General features: G+C 43.7%; 1 protein-coding gene across 3 annotated transcripts; it reads left to right on the plus strand.

Annotated features, from left to right (window-relative positions):
* Positions 1–529: 529 nt before the first annotated feature.
* On the plus strand, positions 530–18,413 carry RNASEL (ribonuclease L). 3 transcript variants are annotated; one of them, XM_036442151.2, is made up of 7 exons: positions 530–662; positions 2,885–4,526; positions 6,182–6,267; positions 7,449–7,654; positions 8,155–8,314; positions 10,541–10,674; positions 11,784–12,436. In XM_036442151.2, the coding sequence occupies exons 2-7, from the start codon at positions 3,059–3,061 to the stop codon at positions 11,962–11,964; spliced, it is 2,235 nt and encodes a 744-aa protein (XP_036298044.1). In that variant the 5' UTR covers positions 530–662; positions 2,885–3,058; the 3' UTR covers positions 11,965–12,436. The 3 variants fall into 3 exon arrangements, with proteins under 3 accessions (XP_036298044.1, XP_036298048.1, XP_036298045.1); XM_036442152.2 differs by lacking the exon at positions 530–662 and adding an exon at positions 945–1,263; XM_036442155.2 differs by lacking the exons at positions 10,541–10,674; positions 11,784–12,436 and adding an exon at positions 16,176–18,413 and having other exon boundaries at positions 8,155–8,201.
* The last annotated feature ends 1,417 nt before the right edge of the window (positions 18,414–19,830 follow it).

Raw genomic sequence — 19,830 nt, forward strand, 5'->3', positions numbered from 1 at the left:
CGAGGCCCAACATTGGTTAATTGCCCACCTGGTCACTCAGTTAAATAGCTACAGTTCTATCAATAATAAATTATAAATACTAGTAGTCACAGGTCTGGCTATAGAACAAGGTCTCCAGAATGCCAGCAAAATGCCCTTTTAGGACAGTGAGTTGAGTGTGCCCAGACGGGTGAGGGAGCTTGGACTTCAGGCTAACATTAACTTTTCTGAGTCACAGTTCCATCATCAGCACGACTGTTAGGGAGTAACTGGGACAGTGAAGCAATGAGTGTCAGGCCCCCAAGTCAGTGTTCAATAAATGTTTATTTCCCACTCCTTGGGAAATCCACTCAAGAAGATAGGGGGTTTGGAATAACATGGTTAAGAATCAAGCTGGAGGCTGTGACCTGAAAGACTGAGAGCTGAGTAGCATGACCTCGGGCATCAAATTGGTCACCAGCAGTCAGAGAAGATCTAAAAGCCCTTGCTGCACAGGCTCCGCCTTCCAGAGGGAGTGGGTGTGTGCCAGTTTACCCTCCCTTAGCTCCCTGGTCACTCCTTGCTTGGCCCCGCCCCCCTGGCTCAGTGACTGTGACTAGAAGGAATTTTTTTTTCTGCTGGCAACAGTATTTGAAGAGTAGGTGCTGACTGGAAGTAACAGAGGAGGCCACAGAGTTGAGAAGGTAAGATGAGCAGAAGGGGGAGAGCTGGAAAAGACTGAGAAGTTCTTTTCTTTGAAGGGTTCTCTGGGGACTGGAAGTGAAAGGGTGGGGACTTTGGGAGAGAAAGGAGAGGCAGAGGCACCTCAGGGTCCTTGAGCCATGAGCCTTCTTGAGAATGCCAAGGTTCTGCCACAATCCACACAGTATTTATTCAAGTCGGCTCTGTTCGCCAGACATTTCCGGTCAAAGGGGAAAATGAAACTGAAAGCAGAACGATCCCTTACCCTGCTTTTGTTGGGATGATCTATCCTCCACTCTGATTATTTCACTCAGGGTTTCTTTCCTTCTCTGCGCCTTTCCTGAGACTGGCCCCTCTCAGCTCTCACAGACACATTTGGATCAATGGTTTCATTGCTGGGTGATAGTGTTTAGGCAGCACCATTGATTTAGACCTGAGAGGTTGGAGACTTTGAGACAGTGGTGAGATAGCTGAAATATGGTGTGAATTTGGGAGCAGATGCAGCAAATATTCAGAGAACACTCTGGTGCAGTCTGATGCTTAAATTGGGTCTAACTTGCTCTGTTTTGATTGAGGGCAGTTGGACTAAACTGACACTCCCAGGTCCCATTTGTGTAGTAAGTTTATGTACATGGGTAGGGAGAATAGGATTCGTTGGCATTTTTTAAAATAAAGAGGCATAATTAGCTCCACCATTTACTGAATGCCCAATATTTGCCACACACCCCTGCGTTAATACACTTTATACAGCTGACCATGCTTATTGTTGTTCCTCAATTTTCTGAGACTCAATAAGATAAGGTTCCACAATTAGGACAAAATAGTCTGAAGTTACACAACTAGGGGCTCAAACTTAGATCTTGCTGAGGTTGGGTCTCCGCGCTTTACCACTCTAAACTCCTTGGAATAGGAGCACACAGTGCACAGAGAAGGCGTGCACAGAGAAGGCATGAACACACCGAGAGTGACCAACCTTCCTGTGATATAAGAAACGCAAAAAGCTACCTGTTTGTTTGTTTTTTAAATAAGAGTTCTGCTTTTCAATTTTTTTTTAAGGAGGCTATCTATTTGTAGTCAGAGTGTGCTTAAATGACATTGAAAGGAATTTATTAATATAGGTGGAGAATCCTAAAAAGATTCCTATCCTTTCATTAGTCATTCAATTCTTTGAAATCTATCATAAGAACTCTATTATAAGATCTAGCAAAAGAAAACACGCTAAAGTAACACAAGTTTGCTGCAACATGATTTAGAATTATTTGAAAATTCTCCTTTAAAACATCTTGTTTAAAAACTTATTTAAAAAATTGCTTAACACTAGAGAAATGAAACAACTGAGTGATAGTATATTACACAGTCATTTAAAATGTTTTAAAAGACTTTGTAATAACATAGAAAATTATTTATAATGTGCATTAAATGAAAGGAAGGATACAAAGTTACTTTATACAACATGATCCCAACTATATTTTAAATCTATAGAAATATTCTAAAATATTGCCATTGTCTATTTCTGGGTAATGGGATTATAGAGTGATATTTTTCATTTTTTGACTTTATATATGTAATAGTGGCCCGGTGCACAAAATTTGTGTATGGGGTGGGGCGGGGGTTGTCCCTCAGCCCAGCCTGCACCCTCTCCAATCTGGGACCCCTTGGGGGATGTCTGACTGCTGGTTTAGGCCTGGTCCCTGTGGATATCCCTCTCGTAATCCAGGACCACTGGCCCCTAATGGCTCACCTGCCTGTCTGTTCGATCACCTCTAACCATTCTGCCAGATGGGCTGCTCACCCCCAACTCCCCCTTCTTGCTGGCCTTCTTGCCCCCAAGTACCCCCCCCCTGCCTGCCTGCTTGCCCCCAACTGCTCCCCTCCTACCAGTCTGATCACCCCCAACTTCCCTCCCCTCCTAACTAATCGCCCCTAACTGCCTCTGCCTCAGCCCCACCACCATGGCTTTGTCCGGAAGGACGTCCGGAAGGTCTCCCGGTCTCATTAGATTACCCTTTTATTAGTATAGATATTTATGATATTATGTAATACAACATTCTATAATAAATAATGTTAATCAGCTTAACAATAACCCACAACCTTCAGACCAACTAACATTCTATAATAAATAAATAGGGTGTATTTTAAAAAAGTTGCTAGTAAAATTCATTTTTTTCTAATTCAAATGTTTTCTGACTATTGTAAAGTTACAAAATACCTTTTTTGTCTCCAGGTGTAATGTCAGAAGACTCTCAGGGTATTGTCCTTCCTCATACTGCTCATCTGTGGTCCGATAATCCTTATTTATCGTGACAGGAGTTTCTAGAGCCCCATGTTTCTTTGATCAAGTCCCAAGGAGATAAGTTTTCATTTTCTCCAAGGCAAAACGTTGTAACCAGTGGTATTTATGACCATGGAGACAATGGAGACCCAGGACAGACCCTCCCCCTCTGGCAATGGGGGGACTTCAGGGGACAACAATCATTTGTTGATAGAAGCCGTTAAAAAAGATGACATGGAGCAGGTCAAGCAATTGCTGGAAGGAGGGGCTGATGTCAATTTCCAGGAAGAGGAAGGGGGCTGGTCTCCTCTGCATAATGCAGTACAAATGAACAACGAGGACATGGTGGATCTTCTGCTTCGCTCCGGTGCTAACCCTGGTCTGAGGAAGAGGAATGGGGCTACTCCCTTCATTGTCGCTGGGATTGTGGGAAATGTGAGGCTGCTCGAACTTTTCCTTTCAAAAGGTGCAGATATCAACGAGTGGGATTTTCATGGCTTCACAGCTTTCATGGAAGCCGCTGTGTATGGCAAGGTCGAAGCCTTAAGATTCCTGTATGAGAAGGGAGCAGAAGTAAATTTGGGTCGAAAGACAATGGAGGACCAAGAGAGGCTTAAGAAAGGGGGGGCCACAGCTCTCATGGATGCTGCTAAGAATGGACGGGAAGATGCCGTGAGGATCCTTCTCGAAGAGATGGGGGCAGATGCCAAAGCTCGTGACAACATGGGCAGGAATGCTTTAATTCACGCTCTTGTGAACACTGATGACAGTAACATGGAGGCCATCATCCGACTTCTGTTGCACCATGGGGCCGATGTCAATGTGAGGGGAGAAAAAGGGAAGACGCCCCTGATCCTGGCAGTGGAAAAGAAGCACTTGACTTTGGTACGGATGTTTCTGGAACAAAAACATATAGAGATTGACGACACAGACAGTGAGGGCAAAACAGCACTGCTGTGGGCTGTCGAACTCAATCTGGAGGCTATTGCCAAGTTGCTGTGCGACAAAGGAGCCAGCACGGATTGTGGGAACCTCATTAGCTTAGCGAGGCGCAATTACAACAGTTCCCTTGTAAAGCTTCTTCTCCAGCATGGAGCCAGAGAAGATTATCACCCTCCTGCCAAAGACTGGGAGCCTCAGAGCTCACGCTGGGGGCAGGCCCTGAAACATCTCCACAGGATATACCGCCCTATGATCGGCAGACTCAAGATCTTCAGGGATGAAGAATATAAAATCGCTGACAGTTCAGAAGGAGGCATCTACCTGGGGTTCTATGACGAGCAAGAGGTAGCTGTGAAGCGATTCTCTGAAGACAGCAGTCGTGGACAACAGGAACTCTCCTGTCTGCAGAGCATCCGCGGGAACAGTAACTTGGTGACATTCTACGGGCATGAGATCCACAAGGGCTGTCTGTATGTGTGCACCTCCCTCTGCGAGCAGACACTGGAGATGCATTTGGCCGAAAACGAGGCTGTGGAAAACGAGGAAGATGAGTTTAGCCGAAACGTCCTCTCCTCTATATTTAAGGCCGTGGAGTGTATCCTGTCATGTGGATACACTCACCAGGATCTACAGCCACAAAACATCTTAATAGGTGAGTCCCCGGTTGTCTCTTAGAAATTGTGGGGTCCTTGTTGACAAAAGGAAAGCATTTTCATGGCAGATGGGAAAGGACTGGAGTAAATGTGGATTGTTCAGTTGAGGGTTAATGCAACAAAATCATAAGTACAGTGCAGTCTCTCCTGCTCCCAGTTGTAACCCTTCCTCCGCATAGAGGTCATGGCTGCTAATGGAATACCAGCCTCTGGCAAATACACATATGAAGGTATGTCTTGGTTGGAGCTAGCTCCAGAAGTTTGGATTCCAGAACAGTCTTCAGGTCAGAGGATCCTGCAGGTGTATTCCTTCAGACAAGGTGGCAGTTACTGTGAACCTTAATGGCAAAATAGGTCAAAACTGGAGATGCCAAGACAAGATGCAATACAATGAAAAAGATTCCAAGCAAGCATTCCAGTGGCTTAAACACATGAAGGGAATTTACCCGTTCTTATAACTGAAAAACAATCTAAGGTTTATGATCTGCCCCCCATCTACCCCTTCAACCTCCTCACAAGCCACTTTCTAACTTAATTCCTCCTCTCTGGGCCTTCTTTTTGTCATGGTGGAATTCTCCAGGTTCCTTTCTGTCTCAGGAATTCCTATCTGGAGTTCTCTCTTCTCCACACTGCTCACCTACCCAGACTCTACTCATAAAGACGACTCCTCCCCACCCCAGCCACGTAACTCTTTTAGGAAGACACTTTCAGAATGTCCTGCCCTTTTGGCCTGCATTTTCAAATTGCAATGCATTTTATGTGTATCTGTAATTATTTGTCTCTTCACACCAAGACCCTACACTCCCTAGGCCGAGACCGTGTTCCCCTTTTCACGGGCCCTTTCCCTTCACTAAACACTTGTTGAATAATTTGATGGATTTCCACACAGGATATCGAGGTTTACAATAAAAGGGGCTCCAGAAGCACACAATCCTCTGGCCATCATCTGTATGGGGTCGCCCAGCCTTCCTTCTCAGACTCCAGGAAGCAAAGGCAGGAGCCATCTCTCTGATGACAAATCACTGACTTGCCCCACCCCCCCTCTGCCCCTGTCATCTTGTTCCTGACCATTCTCATCCCTGCATCCCTCTTTCTGAGGACTCAGTGGCTTCCTTCAAGGAAGAAAGATTCTGAAGAGGGCAAGGAGGCAGTGACTCATCACAAGCACAGGGTGGATCCATGGTAACCGATGACAGTGTCATAGTGGGCGGTGGCTATCCGGCTAGATTTATTATGCTAGGTTATGGAGTAGTATGCTAAGATGGCCTTGGGTTTGGAGCCTTGTGGCTAGTTGTTCTTTAGCCATAGGAGGCAACCTTAACTCTGCCAATAGCTCCTTTACAAATGTCTGCTCGTTAACCCCAGGAACTGCATGAATACGGAGTGCTGGTTAAATGTCTCCTCGTCCTTCCCCACCCCCTGGCTTGGAAAAAGTAAAATATAAGACTTGCTATTGGCAGATGCTTCATAGGTCAAACAACACAGGGCACATGCGTGTTTTGAGGAACAAACAGCAATGCAGACCTAAGTTTTATTATTGCCTTCTTTAGAGATGATGCATTGCCCACTGGGTTACATATTCATTTAAGTGAATTACTCACAGCATGGAGAATGAGGATTTTCAATGCACCACTCTCTACAAACTGTTCCTTAGATTTCAAGAATGCTGTTCGTGTGGCAGATTTTGATAAAAGCATTAAGAGGGCTGAAGAGCCAGAGCAAGTCATGACCGATCTAGAGGTAATTTCTGTAGGTGGCTAACTTTTCCATCTTTCTGCTTCCTTATTCATTCATTACGCTATATTCTATGGCCAATTAGAGGACATCTCTATTTTAATCAGGAAGGAAAGAACTTTCAATGCATTCCCCCATTGCTCACTGCTGTCACTCCCTTGCAGACAATGGCATTTCCCTAGGCTGGTGTGGATTGGTTGTTGCTGTGGCTTCTTTCTGTGTCTTTTTTGGACCTCTTTCTTTCTCCACTAGTTACATAAATAAATAAATAAATTGAGCATTCTCAAATCACTTCTAAGAGGTATCTCCAAAACAGCTCCAGAATTCCCGTAGGAAGTAATTTCTGCCTAAGGACCAAGTAAATACGGTGTCTTTTCCCACTCCATTCAAACTCCAAAGAAAACACCCGGGTGGGATCCCCAGCTCAAAAGAGACTAAGTTTGGCTAAAAAGAAGAAGATCCTGAAATAACTGGTTCTTCTGTGTGGAGACAGAGCTTGGCCTCTGAAGACCAAAGCTCCCCATTGATTCCAATCGGGTCAGGGCAGATCTCTCCTGGAGTCTCCAGGGTGTTGAACTTTCACCCCAATGGGCCAGGGCTCTTCATCCCTTTGACCTTGGTGGTTCAATGGCTCCAGATTTCAGCTCCTTCCCTGATTGGTGTCTTTTGCCTGATGCAGGCATTCCGATGCTGGCCTCCTCCTTGGCTTTTCCTCCCTGTCATGGCCTAACCCCTGGGCCCATCACTATATCCTGCTGGACATGGCCTGGCTCCTTTACCTGCTGCCTGACATAACCCTAACCCAAAGTCCCAGTTCCCAGCTCCTGGCATCCCCTCTTCCCCCTGCCCGGTTTAAAACCTTATCTCTTTCTCATGTTTATCTAACCTCTATCCATACTTTGATAGGTCCAGCTCAAATTCCTGTTTTTCCAGGTAGTCTGTATTGGCAACTCTGGCCCAGGATTAGCTTTTCCTCCTTATAAACCTGAACTGTGAGGACTACATACTTCCTGAAAGAGTTCTCTCTGCATAAACCTGTGTCTTCTCTTTCTAACCAGTCTGCGGACTCCTTGAGATTCCTCCCATTTTCCATATTTGCCCCTAGCCTGTACCCCACCACTCCAAAGTTACCCAACTAGAGTGATCATGCATAAGCAAATTTGGCTTGATTGCTGGTTTTGGTGCAGGCCCTTGGAAGGCTGGTCCTATATGTGGTAAGGAAGGGAGACATTCCTTTTGAGACCCTGAAGACTCAAAGCAATGAAGACGTGATTACATTGTCTCCAAGTGAAGAAATTCAGCACCTCATTGAGCAGCTGTTCTCTCCTGGGGAAAATGTAGAGAACCTTCTGAGTGACCTGCAGGGTCATCCTTTCTTCTGGAGTTGGGAGAGGTGAGTAAAACTTAAGTGTATGTCACAGGCCCCTGCATGGAGACAGTGAGTGTATTAGCCAGGGCTCTCTGGAGAAACAGAACCCATAGGAAATATATATAACACTGGAGAGGACAAACTGCTTTACTGAGCCCACTGATTTAAACGCCAATCTCATCTGGAAGCACCCTCACAAACACGGCCAGAATACTGTTTAGTCTGGGCACCCTTTGTCTAGTCAAGTTAACCATCACAGTGGGAGTCAGGCTGAGAATCAGCAGATCCACCTGGGCATTTCCGGTTGTGTGTCCTTGGAGTGGTGACCTAACCTCTCTGGGTTCTGTTTCTCTCTTCTCAAGAATAGGGAGAGAGAAACAGAGAGAGATACCTGTATCTCATATCATGCAGAATTTTTAAATACATAGTTTTATTACTTCTATTAAAAACCAAACTCTAACAGTCTTGTCTTTCTGGAAAGAGTGGGAAGGATGGAGTGACCATGATAATTCTGTCATCCTCAGACGCTATAGAACCCTTAGGGATGTGGGAAATGAATCCGACATCAAAAGTAAAAAAAAAATCAAAAAGCCAAAAGAACAGAACCAAGAACTCAGTATCCTCCAACTACTGCAACCGGGACAGTTAGAACCTTCCAGAAGTTTTGCTAAGTGGACCTCTAAGGTATGAACAATTCCTACGGTCTGGGGTTATTTAAGGGATAAGAAGCTGTGTAATGTTTTATCATAGTTTTTCATTTTGATATACTGTTGGACTGGCCCAACCAAGAAGTGAAAGAAAGGATTTCCCTTTTCTTCCTCCCCATCCAAGTCCTCTCTACCTTTTGGGTCTCTGCCCGGCCCAGTGCCGCCCCCTCCCCCCCCCCTCTTTTTTTTTTTTTTTTTTTTTTTAGAGGACAAGCCCTCCTAACAGATTCCCATCTAAGCTCTTCTTTACGATAGTCTTGTCCCAGCCACGAGCCTTTGCCTTTTCTGTGGCTCTTTCCCGTAAGACTTACTTTCTGAGAAGAGCCTGGCTAATGACTTTATTGCCGTGGTAACAAGAGCAGCTGACTAGATAGAGCTGAATCCAGAGGAAGTGCGCCATCTTGCGGCCTTTAAGGGCCTCTGCTGCCTGTGAACAGCCCAGCTTTGAGGATCATCCACATCACACACCTACATTCTGCTGGAGAAAGCAGACTATGAAGAAGAGATGATCTTCCAAATTTCTCCTCTTCAAGAAAAGGTTCACCTAACTTGAAAAAAATGTAGTGGAACATCAAAATAAATCACCATCTTGATCTAGTCAATACTATCAGAACTTGCATTATTTTTAATTAGCACACATCCAACAAGTACTAGGTGATGTGCTAGGCCCATATGAGGTCATAAGTATACAAAGGAGAGTATGGCATGGCCCAGGTAGGGCCAGGAGACTCATAAATGATGGCTGTATGATACATGCTGGGTGCCCAGAGACAGGTACAAAGCACTATGGGAGAATCCCTAACCTCTAGGTCTTTGACTGAGACCAGCAGCTTTCCCATCTTAGGCCAATCTAGGACTCTGCTTCTCCCACACGTCTTTGTTTCTGGGTTTCATTTGGCTTTCCTTCCCTCACTTGACTCTAGATTTCACATCACATTCATAAATGTCAGCTTCAGCTAAGACTTAAACTCGTAGAAACAGAGAAATGAGAAACCAGAGTAGATGACAGTTATAGGTAATGACTATGTAGTGCTGACTACATGGCAGCTACAATTGTGAGGATTTCTGTGAGTTACCACAGTTAATCCTTATAACAACCTCTGAAGCAAATATCTCCATTTTGCAGGTGAGCAAACCGAGGCACAGACAATTTTTCCAAAGGCAGAGAGCCAGTAAGGGGTATGGCGGGATTTGAAGTTGGAGCAGTTTGGTGGCGGAACCTGCACACTAAAGCCACTCAACTGCACAGCACTATGATGCCATCAGGCTCACCCGGCTATTTAGTTGCCTGGGAAACTGAGGCTCCCACAATACCCAGGACTAGCAAGGCAGAGATTGGCAGATTTGGGAAGAGAACCCTATTATTTTGTTCCCTAATTCATTAGTTGCTTCCCCTAAACTGCATTGACTTGCATTTAATTTTGATGAGCTTCAGGCCTTGTCTTTTAATTTCCATTTTAGACTTTGTATATTTTTTCCTGTTGATTTTGGTGGCTTGCCCATTTTCATGGTCGTACAATCAGTTTTTGGCAGCTCAAGTCCAGAGCCAAGTTTCCTGATGTATATTCCTGCCTTCCTTCCCCACCTCACCACATACATGTGGCTCAGCATTTCCCACATGTGCTCCACACAGAGTACACGTGGACAGTCTCAACAGGTCTTCTCTAGCCACTCACTCTTCCTATGGCCTCATGGTTGTTGCGTCTTGCTCCCTTATTCCAAACTCTTTCTAAATACGAAGCCCTCTACAAGGGTGCCAGCACAAAGAAGGAGGCATTATTATGACAGAAGCTGTCTTGGGACTCCTAGAGGCAAGGAGAAATATGGAACCCCCTTGGAACTATAATTCAAAAGAAAAAACAAACAAACAAACAAACAAACAGAAACAACCATGATCATTTTGGAGGGCTGGCCACACGGATAAAAGTACAGTACGGTATAGTATCATGAGCACACCTCCTAACATAGTGGCCAAAGATTTTCTAAGCCGTGTGTTAATATATTTAATTTCTTATGAGAACAACTTGGAAACAGACAAATTTAGTTACCGAATCCCATATCCAAACACAACTATCATTACCACTGCTTTTTGAATAGTAGTGATTTTAGACACATATTCAAATTTGTATGTCGCCAGGATTTATTTTGCATTGTTACCACATTTTTATGAAATGTGTTTTTTTTTGGTTTTGTTTTTGTTTAGATTGACGAAGACATACTTAAAGAAATGAATTCATTTTACAAAAAAAAATATATGAAGTATGAGGACACTGTGGGTGATTTGCTAAGGTTCATCCGGCATTTGGGGGAGCACATTAGTGAAGAAAAGAATAAATGGTAAGTACTGGTTTCATTCCAGTAAGTCATATTTGAAATGAGAAGATCTAAAAATCCAGTTCTGAATTTATACCTGCTATTTGATAAGAAGAGCACAAATAATTTTGATGAAAGAAAAGTAACTCCTCGCCTGTGTTGGGAAAAGGGCCATTACATGTGCCTTACAATGAATGATGGAGGTGACCGGCAGGCTCCCATCTTCTTTTTTTTTTGTAAAAAAAAAAAATTTTTTTTTAAATTGATTTTCAGAGAGGAAAAGAGAGAAAGAGATAGAAACATTAATGATGAGAGAGAATCAATGATTGGTTGCCTCCTGCACGTCCCCTACTGGGGATTGAGCCTGCAACACAAGCATGTGCCCCTGACCAGTATTGAACCATGGATCCTTCAATCCACAGGCCGATACTCTATCCACTGAGCCAAACCGGTTAGTGCTCATCTTCCTTCTTAACTTCTGCTGAGTCCCATTGAACACAGCCTTAGACTTCCTTGTGGAACCACAGCAGACTGGGAAGCTGGGTAAAGTGAATGTAACATTGTAAAAATCTAGGAAGTAGCCCCATGTTAGTTAAATCAGCATTTGCTGCCAAAAATGTTAGCTGTAAACTTATTAAAAAACACAACCACCACCAACTTTCCATTCCTAGGGCTCTTCAGGATTTTGAAAATGTAGATAAGGAACTGTATTATGTCCACTTCATGGATGATAAAACTGAGGTTCACAAACATCACATTGCCCAAGTTCACACAATTAGTGAAAAGTCAGGAGATGACTCTTGCTCTGTCAGATTCCTTATTCCTTGCTCAGTCCTTATTCACTCTTCTAGAGAAACTAAAGGCCTGATGCATGAAATTCATGTAAGGGGCTCAGGCCCCAGCCACCACAGCAGCTGCCTCTGTACTGGTCCCTGCCTACCTTGGTGGCTGGCTGTCTCAGCTCTCATAGACCTGGCTTCGTCTGGAAGGTCATCCAGAAGGATATCTGGTTTAATTAGCATCTTACGCTTTTATTATTATAGATCTTGGGAGCACAGTGATCTCCAGGCTGTGTGTTATAAAGGGGGAAGAATTGGGAGCATGCCTGCCAAAATATTTACATTTCATTTCAGGATGATGTCGAAAATTCAAGACCCTCCCCGGTATTTTCAGGAGAAATTTCCTGATCTGGTCATCTACGTCTATAAGAGACTACAGAACACAAAATATGCAAAGCATTTCCCCAAAATTCACAATGCACCCAGACCCCAGTGTGACGGGGGCAATGGTGGCCAGCAGGCTAGCCGGCTCTGAGTACGGGCTGAGCCTTCTGAGGTCCTTATTAGCTGTGAGGTCCCGGGCAAATCACAGCTCTCTGGGCCTCTTAACCAACCTGGTTGCTTGTGAGTTGGGTGGATAATGTCAGTTCCTGGCAATGTGTCAGGCAGTCCCTACGTGTGTGTGTGTGTGTGTGTGTGTGTGTGTGTGTGTGTGCTCAAATTACCCTGGTGCTTTTTTGGGTGTAAAGATTAGAAGCAGTAGCCAGAGGGCATCCTGCTGAAATGCCTCTTGTCCATTGCACTGAAGGAGTGAGTACCTAGACCTCTAATACTATATGCTTCACATCAACTATCTCATGTAATTATCCCAATGATCTTGCAGCACTGGTTACTATCCCCATATTAGAACTGATTAACTTGAGACTCAAAGAGTTTGAACTACTTGTCCCAGATCATACAACCTGTAGAGAGCACTGAATAAATGGATGTGGTATTGCTACCTCTCACTTAAGCATCTGAGAACTTACTAGCCCAGGGAACATTCTGATGATGAGACCTAAAAGAATTATATCAAAGGGGCTCCAGGTGGCTCACCCATTCATTCATTCATTCATTCATTCACTCATTCAGCATAGTATAAGTCAAGGCACTGATATGTTTAAAAATTTCATTTTTTCTAGAACCACCTGCACTGGTTCTATGACCTTAAAGTTTTTATGGTCCTAAGGCAGTAGTACTAACCCAGGGGCAATTTCGCCTCTCTGGGGTCATTTGGTAGTGTGTGGAAACGTTTTTGGTTGTCAAAGCTGAGGGCCAGGGAATGTTACGGGCACCTAGACGACAGAGGTCAGGGATACTACCAAACATTCTACAATGGAGAACCCCCCCCCCCCCCCCCCCCCCCCCCCGCCCAAAGAATTATCCAGCCTAAAATATCAGTGGGACTGAGGCTGAGAAACTCGGCCTTAAGGGGCTGGGATCCTTTCAAACTGGCTCAGGCCCCAGGACCATGGAGTGTGTGGGCTGGCTCACACAGGAGTGACTTGGGTTTGTTTTTTTGCTTTTGGATCTGCAGTGAGCCAATTCCAGTGTCACCTCCTCAGAAGTCCTCTGAGCACCCTCACCGAGTGCTCTACACCCCAGTCTGAGTGCTCCTTCTGGCTCCTTAGCTCCCAGAGCCACATGGGAGCACACTTCACCGTGAACATGCTTCTTGGGACCAGTGATATATACTCAGGAATCTAAGCTCCTTAGGACCAGTGATATATACAGGGTGGGGAAAGTAGGTTTACAGCTATATGTGAAGCAGTTTATTCTTATGTATTAATTACTGTATTCTTTGTGAAACATCTTATTCTTGTATTGTCTATTAACTACATTCTTTGCCATACAAACAACTGTAAACCTGCTTTTGCCCCACCCTGTGTGTGTGTGTGGGGTGTGTGTGTGTGTGTGTGTGTGTGTGTGTGTGTGTGTATATATATATATATATATATATATATATATATATATATATATATAATTTCTGCCTAGCAAAGTGTCCGCCATAAGTTAATGTTCTATAAAAATTCATTCAGAAATGAATGAACCATCTCTTCATATATGAGTAACAACACTACTTTATATTTTTATGGTACTTTATCATTTCTAAATTACACCTGCCTATTTTATCTCCTAGTTTTCAAAACAATCCTGGCAGGCCAGTGCGATCCTCTTTTTTTAGATGAGGAAATGAAGGTCAGAGACAAGGTGATCAGCCTAATACACAGCTGGGAAGTGTCACTGTCTTGATTTGAACCGATTTCTGGCAGTAAGTCTGCCGTGCTTTCTACTTATCCTCCTCATGGGGGTAAAAATGGAGCTTTGCAATGGAAGGAGCAGGGAGAAACAGGATCTTGGGAACTTCCTGACGAGGAGGCGGTCTCAAATGGGTGTCACCGGATGAAATTAAGATGTGCTGGAAGAAACACACTTAGGACTTTTGTTTAAGGTTTTAGGAATAGCAAGATTGTGTTAGGTTTTAAAATTAAGCTTTGGTTTTCTGATTTGTAGTGAGTATGATGGATATGTCAGTCCTTTCTATCATTATGCCAAGCTGGCTTCCTCCTTTTTAAATCTTATTTAGATCTTTTTTTATTAATGTTAAAGAACTGTTGGAATTTAGAATTACAAAGGTATTTAGTAGAAGGCTTGAACTGACATGGAAAAGAGACAGCAATTCTGCACTGGTGTGTGGCCTCACCTCCTTGCCCACTTGAAGAAGACAGCTAGCTGCACTCCAGGGTTCTGAAGGCACCTGTCCACGGGATATTTTTTTTCTCGGTACTGCACTTCTGCCCACTTCTGCTCTGGATTGGAAGTCACCTGATCCACGCACAGCCTCATCCCCATGGTAACTGATTTGCATTCAGGAGGCCCAGGTAGGCACCAGTGACCCCAAAAGTAGCTTCCTTCCTACCCCTGGAGTTACAGTCCAGGCCTTCTTGGCTGACTGGCATTTCCCTAATGCCCTTTGGAGCAACATGGAGGATGAGTGGGAAATTTGTGAAGACTGCCCCCATGCAAAAAAACACCACCACATTGGTCTTTTATGTTGGCACACATGGGAAATATGAACATATTTCCCAGGGCAGTTTATTTGCCACTGTCCTGAATCTGTGTCCTCAATTTGCTTCTCTACTCTGGTGACACGAAGTGAGGAACTAGATCGTGGCCCTCCAAGGTGAAGTTCTACTAGCCCCCAAGTAAGAACAGTCCCCATCCTGCCTCTTCCCCCTAGTCAGGTGTGTAATGCCCACTCACAGATGCAATACAGATTCAGACATGTTCAGTGATTGGCCCAGTGCTACCCAGCCAATGACAAAGCCAGGGTCTTTCCATACTTTAGTTAAGATTCTTGTATATTATTGGATGAGAAGTAAATCAAAAGCAAAACAAAACTTGTAGGGTGTGAGTTTTCTTTAAAATTAACGAGGTGAGTCAAAAGTAACCAGAATCAACATAAACTTGAACTTTAAGACATAAGCCAATTTTTGAATAAGAGTAATAAAACTTATTATAAGAAGATTAATAGTAGTGTCTTGTTAAAAAAAAAAATCTAGTTTATATTATTTGATAAATACTATGGGAACACCAGAAATAAAATAAAAAAACAGCCATACTCCCATTATGATAATAAACTTTAAAATTTCCCTATTTCATCTCAGATTTTGTTTGTATGCGTAGGAGAGTTTTGCATAATTGATACCCCAGTGTGTTATTTCAGTCTGATGCTGTTTTTTTAATTGATTATATTAAGAATATAATGTCATATTGATTAATTGTAATTTTTTAAGTGATTGTGTAATGCTCTATCAAGTTAAGATTTCAAAGATTGTTTATACATTTCTTTTTTGCTTGTATTGTTAGTTTGCTTTCTCAGTAATATAAACAACACTCCAAGGAGCTGCTTTAAGCATTTAACTTCATCCTCTAGTAAATAAAAAATTACAGATGGTACTTGAAATATGTGAGATTTGCATTTGTCTGTGTATTTAATTTTAGTTCACTGCTAGAAAATTAATTTTAGAGAAGAAAATAAATGCTACTATGTAATCTCAACACTTAGAACAATTGCTGTTAAACTTCTGGATTTTAAAGATGCATGCTCATAACATAATTATTGGGAGTTGTATATATGTATGCTACTGATTACAGTAAATGGAAAATTAGAAAAATAACAAATTAAATCCAAAGTAAGCAGGAAAATATAATTACTGTATTTTTCGGACCATAAGACGCACTTTTCCCCCCCCAGAAGTGGGGGGAAAAAGTCCCTGCGTCTTATGGTCCAAATATAGCCTACACATATACTTTAAAAAAAAAGTTTTTTTACTTGCCCGGCTCTGTGTGGTCTCTGTGTGCTTGCCCGGCTCTAAAATGGTTCTAAATGCTGCTGTTTACTTTACAGGGTTGATTACATGTGTTTATGACTGTGATGTTGGGTTTTAATGCACATAAAATATTTTAGGACACTATTTGTTTCAGAATCTTTTTTTCTTCATTTCCCTTCTCTAAAAACTGGTGCGTCTTATGGTCCGGAGCGTCTTATGGTCCGAAAAATACGGTAATAAGAATCAGGGCCAAAATCAATGAAATGGAAAACAGAAAGTTAATAGAGAAAATAAATGAAACCAAAAACTGGTTCTTTGAAAAGATCCATAATATCACTAAGCCTCTAGCCAAGCTATTAAGAAAAACACAGAGAGAAAACACAAGTTATTAATACCAGAAATGAAAGAGGGGACATCAATATAGATCCCATGGACATTAAAAGGATATTAAAGGAATACTAGGGACAGCTCTATGCCACAAATTTGATAACCCAGATGAAATGGACCAATTTCTTGAAAGACACAATTTTCCAGTATTCACATAAGAGAAAACAGACTATCTAAATAGGCCTATATCTGCTAAAGAAATTCAATCGACAAGTAACAACTCTACAAAGCAGAAATCATCAGGCCCTGGTGAGTTCAACAAAACATTTAAGGAATGTGGTTTTCTTTCCTTACAATGTCTTTGTCTGGGTTTGGTGTTTGGGTAATGCTGGCCACATAGAATGAGTTAAGAACATGACCTCTGCTTTTCTGTCCTCTGAAAGAGATTGTATGTGGGTAGAATTAACAGGGAACCCATCTGGGCCTGGTGAGCTCTGTTTCTGAAGGTCATTAATTATGGGAAAACCAGAAAGAGAAGAAAGGAACCAAAAGAAATATTTGAACCAATAATGACTGAGAATTTCCCCAAATTAATGCTAGACACAAAACCACAGATCCAGGAAGCTTAGAGAACACCAAGAAGAATAACCGCCACATCATACTCACTCACACTGTGGAACATCAAAGATAAAGAAAAAAATCTTGAAAGAAGCCAGAGGGATGAAATGCCTCATCTATAGAGGAGTGCAGACAAGAATTACATTGAACTTCTCAGAAACCATGCAAGCAAGAACCAAGAGACTTGACCTCTCTACACCTCCATTAGCTCGCCTGTAAAACACGTCTTGCAATTCCTCTCTTCCGTCGCATACTAAGAGCTCAATGGGGGTCGCAAACATTTGAAAGCATCTGTTAGGGGTCAGGGAGTACATGTAATGGCACAAGGAGGGAATCTTTTTATCTCCTACTAATCTTAAATATATAACTCCTCCTACATACACAGCAGGAATTAAATAGACTTGTGGATATCCTGGCCACTCAACCCCCATGAATCATGTATCTTGTGGGAGGAAATGCATTCAGAATTTCCCCAGGAATTAACTGTTCAACTGCACCCCTACTGGTCTAGCACTTTCTTCACGCTCTGGGGAGTTTAGGGAAGAGGTGGGAAGAAGGGCAGCCACTAATGTCCCTGCCCCCAACTCTGGTCCCAGGCCATGCACGTGGCCTATGTTATCTCGTTAGTCTCCAAACAACCCTGTGCGGTAGATCTTGTCATCTCCACTTCACACACAAGGGTGTTTGGACTCGGGGAGATTATGTCATTTGAGGATGATCCTACAAAGTTACTAAGGATTAAAGATGGGATTGCACACCCATCTGCCACGTGGGAAACTTAGCTCTGAAGGAAAGGCAGCAGGGCGTCCTGGCCTGGACTCTGTGGGTCAGGAGAGGGCCCCTGTGTCAATGTCTCTGAATGAGAACAAAGGGCCCTTAGTCCTGATCCAGGATGGGAAGCAAATGTCTCGGCTAATCTCTTCAATTGAAAATGATGTGTGGATCCCTCTGGGGAGCAACGTGTTGTTGCTTGTGCCCTTCTCTTAAAGAAGAGGTCAGGAGGCCCCCCGATTGTGAATGTGAACACGCTTTATTCTGATTCATGACCTGCAGCCCCGGTTGAGGTGTTGGGGGTGGGGACCGGCACCCCGAGGTGCTGCACGTGAGCTGCCCCCCCGCCTCTGGGGTGACACCTGGATCAGTTTGGAGGCACCCAAAATGAGGGGCAGATGTCTTTCCATACTTCTGTAGAAAGAGGGGTGATCTCATGTCACTCCCTGACACATGAAACTGAAAAGGCTCCTGAAGGTGGAAGGCAGGTCCCGCTCAGTCTCTCTTTTGTTTTCCTCTGCCTCTTTCTGTCACTCTTTGGTATGAATGGGTCGTACGAGCTTCCTGAAAAACCAGAAAGTTCTTCAAGCATCCAGAATGACTGGAACAAGGAAAAAAAAAATTTGCATGAGGACATGTAGGTATTTCTTCTTCCTTGGGCTGGTCACAAGTGTCCCTGATTGCTGATTTGACTGTCTGGCACCCAGCACTATCTAATGACTATGAAGCCAGCATAACTGACGGTAAGGTCAGTGCAGATATAGAGTGCAAATTCTGTTTTCTCCACTACCTCCCAGCACCTCGCGCAGTTTGCTTACTCATGCCTTCGCTGTGTATTCATGGGGCAACTCTCGTCTGCATGTCACTGAGGTCAGTGTTGGGGGCACCTACAGAGTCTATAGTCTAGCAGGTGATGCACACGCACAAACAGGTGTCTCCAAAGAAGGGGGCAGGGGGAATATGCAGCAGAGACAGAGGGGAGATGATGAGAGGAGAGAGGAGACCACGAGGAGGTGTCGCCTCTGTGATGTCTCTTCTCCCCAGGTGGCGAGGAAAGGGCAGGGCATTTGGAGGATGGAATGGATGAGTGGGAGCGATGAAAGATGAACCTGGAAACCGAGACTGGGTCAAACTGTCAATGGTCTTAGATACACCACTAAGGAGTTGAGGCTTTTGCAAACAGGAAAAAAAAAAAAAAAAAAAAAAAAAAAGCCAGTAAGGAAACCAGACCTCAGCACTACACCTGTAAAAGCCAAACTCTACCAATAACCTGAATGAGTAAGGAAAGGGAACCACCCCTAGAGCTGCCTGAAAGGAATGTAGTCTTGCCAATGACCTTGACATTAGCCCCTGCATTCCAGGTTAGACTTCTGACCTGCAGAACTATAAGGCAGTCCATTTGTGTTGTGTTAAGCCAATAAGATTTGAGCAGCTGTTTGTGGTAGCAATAGAAAATGAATGCAGAGCCCATAATAGGCCAGCTTCCTTCCCCCTGACCATGGCCTATTCTTTACCAGTAGATGCCTGTGGCCCTTAGGGGTATATTGTTGGGGTTCTCTTCTTCCCCTCCCATAATTTTGTCTAAGATAGATCTAGGACCTAAATATAATTTCAAGCTTAAAGCAAAGGTTGCAAGTTTCGTTTAACCTGCTCAGTATCACAAAATTTTAAACTTTCTCATTCTTCTTTTCCCCTTTTCCTTCTCCCCCCCCCATCCTTTCCTCCTCCCTCCTTTCTTTTTCTTCCTTACTTTCTTCTTTCCCTTCCCTTCCTCCCTCCTTGCCTCCCTCCCTCCCTCCCTTCCTCCCTCTCTCCCTCCCATTTTTCTTTCTAAGTAAGCAGCTCTGGCAACTGTGGCTTGGTTGGCTGGCTGGAGCTGTCTCTGTCTCCTTTGAGATATGTTCTCCAGTTCACCAGTCTCTACCACTCGTTCTCTCTTATGGGTTGCTTTTCTCATTTGAATTACCCGTCCGCATTTTATAGGTGACTGGTTCTGTGACACTAGTCTAAATGTGGTGTGAGAACATGCTAGACCTGGGATCGCTGAGGTGAGAAGGTGTAAGAAACCAAAGGAAGCAATCAGCCAGACTCAAAGGGCAGAACGTCTTTCTGTTCCAGGTGGTCCCTGCCAAGTGATGTGAGGCCTCCCGTCCTGTGGGCCTATGGTCTTCCTGACTTGTCACCATCCATCACAGCCTCAGCCACACACTCTTACAGTCTCTCCCTGTGAGCCCTGTCCCAACATTGCAACATTTTTCATCCTTGGGAAAAGTCTAGGAGCTAAAGGACATCAGCATAGCAGGAAACGTTGG

Source organism: Pipistrellus kuhlii, unplaced genomic scaffold (assembly GCF_014108245.1).
Source record: "Pipistrellus kuhlii isolate mPipKuh1 unplaced genomic scaffold, mPipKuh1.p scaffold_m20_p_18, whole genome shotgun sequence".
Taxonomy (NCBI): domain Eukaryota; kingdom Metazoa; phylum Chordata; class Mammalia; order Chiroptera; family Vespertilionidae; genus Pipistrellus; species Pipistrellus kuhlii.